Consider the following 2821-nt stretch of genomic DNA (forward strand, 5'->3'; position numbering starts at 1 on the left):
CTTTCACAGTGGACGAAGCGGAGTCCAGCCCGGGGTCGTCACGTGGTTGCCGCACGCCCACCGGCCGCTCCTTCGTCGAATCTGCTGGCAAGCCCGCCGGCTGTTCCTCACTCAAGCCTGCGGTGTGTTTCGTTGTGAAAGCGAAACTACTTTCTTTGGCCTTCCAAAAGAGGATACAACTAGAAATCAGTGGTTAAGTTGTATTTACAACACTGTTCCAGAACAGTTCAACCCAAATATTCAGATGTGTGGAGCGCATTTTATGGAGGACTGTTTCCTGATCCCAGTAGAGTAGACTACAATGCGTCTGTGCACAAAGGCTGTTTCTATAAAGTGGGGCAATTCCAACTTTTTCTGGCTCTTCTGACACACACTGCATGTAAGGTTTTTTTTTTATATTTAAAGGATTTGCCACTGATGATTCAAACGCGAGTTTTGAGCAGTGTAGAGTAGCGCTTGTTGTTTGTCATTTCTCCGATCACAAATGCAGACATGGTTTTATGTTTACGCGGCGTGATACACAATGTGTAAAAAGACAGTATAAGTCATTATGATCAGTAATTATGTCCCCACTGGATGCAACAAATGCCTCGTTTGTAATGGGTTTTATTGGTGTTGTCCCATCGCGCCGGGACAAGGTATCACAATATGGTAAGGGACGTAACATTTTCGTCACACGCTTGAGGTATTCAACCAATCACAACGCACTGGATAGCTGGCCAATCAGCGTACACCTCGCTTTTCAGAACAATGAGCTTTGTAAAAATCAACGCGTTTCAGGAAGGCGATGCATAGAGGAGAAACAATAATGTACAGTATGTGGAAAATAATGTGGTTTTTTTTTTACCTTAAACCTCATAAACACATTTCATTACACCAAATACACAAAATAATGTTCTTTTTACCAACATCATATGACCCCTTTAACATGCATTTGCGAATGCAACGTGAGGCAGTTAATCTTTTTGTTTGTTTGTTTTTTTTTGCATAATTTCCCACATTTTTGTAGGCAGATGATTACAGCATTTCACACAGATTTGTATTGAGAAATGTTTGTAAACCTGTTGGGGGCAGGCACTTAAAGGTCTCGTTGCAGTTGAAAGCTTGTCGGTTTAATTCTTTCAAGTGAAGAAATTTTCATTCTCAGAAATTTTCATTTTTTTATATACTATTCCTTTTTTTTTTTTTTACAGTTCAGTTGGAATTGTAATATATTTATTGGAAATAAATAAATGATGATATAATAATAATGGTGTTATTACTGTTATACAGTCTTAGAGCTAGCATGCCTGAGGAATCTCAGATAGTTTTGGTTGATAAAAAAATACTTTTGACTAAATTTTATGCTGTTAATGTTGTCAATTTCTCCCCATGATATCGAAAATAGTATTGAACATTTAAACTTTTTTTTAAAGGTGTTGTGACAACACTAGTGTCCAGTCAACAGATTTACTTTTTCATTTATTTCAGTTCTTTCAAAAAGTCTTATTTGTCAGCTAAATTAAAGTATAAGAACTGGCAAAAATAATAAGTAACATTTATGTATTATTACATGTGTTGTATTGAATATCAGTAAGGCTGTGGTTCGGCCATTTTTGATTAAGCATTAGGACAATTTTTTAAAGACATTTTCTTTTTTTCTCCTGCAAACCGTTAAGAAATTTGTCTAAAAAACCAGCCTGAAACCGCATGTTTCAATTTTTTTTCTATGCATAATGCATAATTTTTATTTAGTTTAAGATCACAATCTGATCTGATAATGCCATGTGGTGTTGGATAAGCAGTAACTTATTCATGATCCTGAACAGGTGTGGAGATGATATACAGGTATAGGATAGACCGGTATAAAATAGGTCAGCATTCCCATAATGCCCCTCTCTCTTCAGTGTGTCCAGTGGGTGGATGATGCCAAACTCAACCAGTTACGGCGAGAAGGCATCCGCTACGTTCGCATGCAGCTCTGTGACGACGACATCTACTTCATTCCTCGTAACGTGATCCACCAGTTCAAAACCGTCTCAGCCGTGTGCAGCCTCGCGTGGCACATCCGTCTAAAGCAGTACTACTCCGAGGAGGAGAAATCAAAGGATGTTAAGACCAAGGACCTGTGCTCCACCTCATGTCCTCCCCACTCTTCATCCCCTGTTCACCCGGACACCAAAGTCACCTCTTGCGCCCAGCTACAAACGAACACGGCACAAGGTGGAGTGGCCAAAATGGACGAACTGGTTTTCCAGAGGCCCGCAACGCCACCCAGAGAGCAGCAGCCCGCGCCTCCACAGCCGGCTAAATCCGCCCACACTGTTTCTGCCACTCCCTGTACGGAGACAGGTCCTGTCCCAGCACCCTGCCCTCTGTACTCGCCCATACCAGAGCAAATGCTTCCACAGACTCCCGCCGAGCCTGTATCAGACTCCTCACTCGACGGCAGCAGGTCCACAGATTTCCCCAAATGACTTCAGACTTGACTGACATTCCACAGTGTAAAAAAGGTATATCTGGACTTTGCCTAAAAATGATGAAGACTGTTTATTTTTATTTTTTAGCTTTTGGTTAAGAAAATGACCCCATAAGTACTTTTTAGGTTTTTCTCAGCCAAAATATTTAATTTGAAGTATATATTTGCTGATTATTACTCAGTATTTGTTTATATATTATTATAAATGAGATGAACTTATATCTCAAGAGGGACTTTTCACGTTTTCATCATGTGCATCATGTTGATTTGCTAATTGGTTTTTACAGACAAATACAAGGGGGAAAAAGTGCCTGTCACAAGTGGAGAGCAGCAATCATATCTTAAAAGAGAAAAAAAAATGTC

General features: G+C 40.1%; 1 protein-coding gene across 1 annotated transcript in view; it reads left to right on the top strand.

Annotated features, from left to right (window-relative positions):
- Positions 1-2739, top strand: part of LOC107564641 (round spermatid basic protein 1-like) — a 12663-nt gene extending 9924 nt beyond the window's left edge. The window contains exon 7 of the mRNA XM_016249768.1: positions 1887-2739. Within this exon, the coding sequence (XP_016105254.1) occupies positions 1887-2456 (570 nt within the window). The 3' untranslated portion in view covers positions 2457-2739. The remainder of the gene's footprint in view (positions 1-1886) is intronic.
- Positions 2740-2821: the final 82 nt, after the last annotated feature.

This window comes from Sinocyclocheilus grahami, unplaced genomic scaffold (assembly GCF_001515645.1).
Source record: "Sinocyclocheilus grahami isolate Dianchi unplaced genomic scaffold, SAMN03320097.WGS_v1.1 scaffold953.1, whole genome shotgun sequence".
NCBI classification, from domain to species: domain Eukaryota; kingdom Metazoa; phylum Chordata; class Actinopteri; order Cypriniformes; family Cyprinidae; genus Sinocyclocheilus; species Sinocyclocheilus grahami.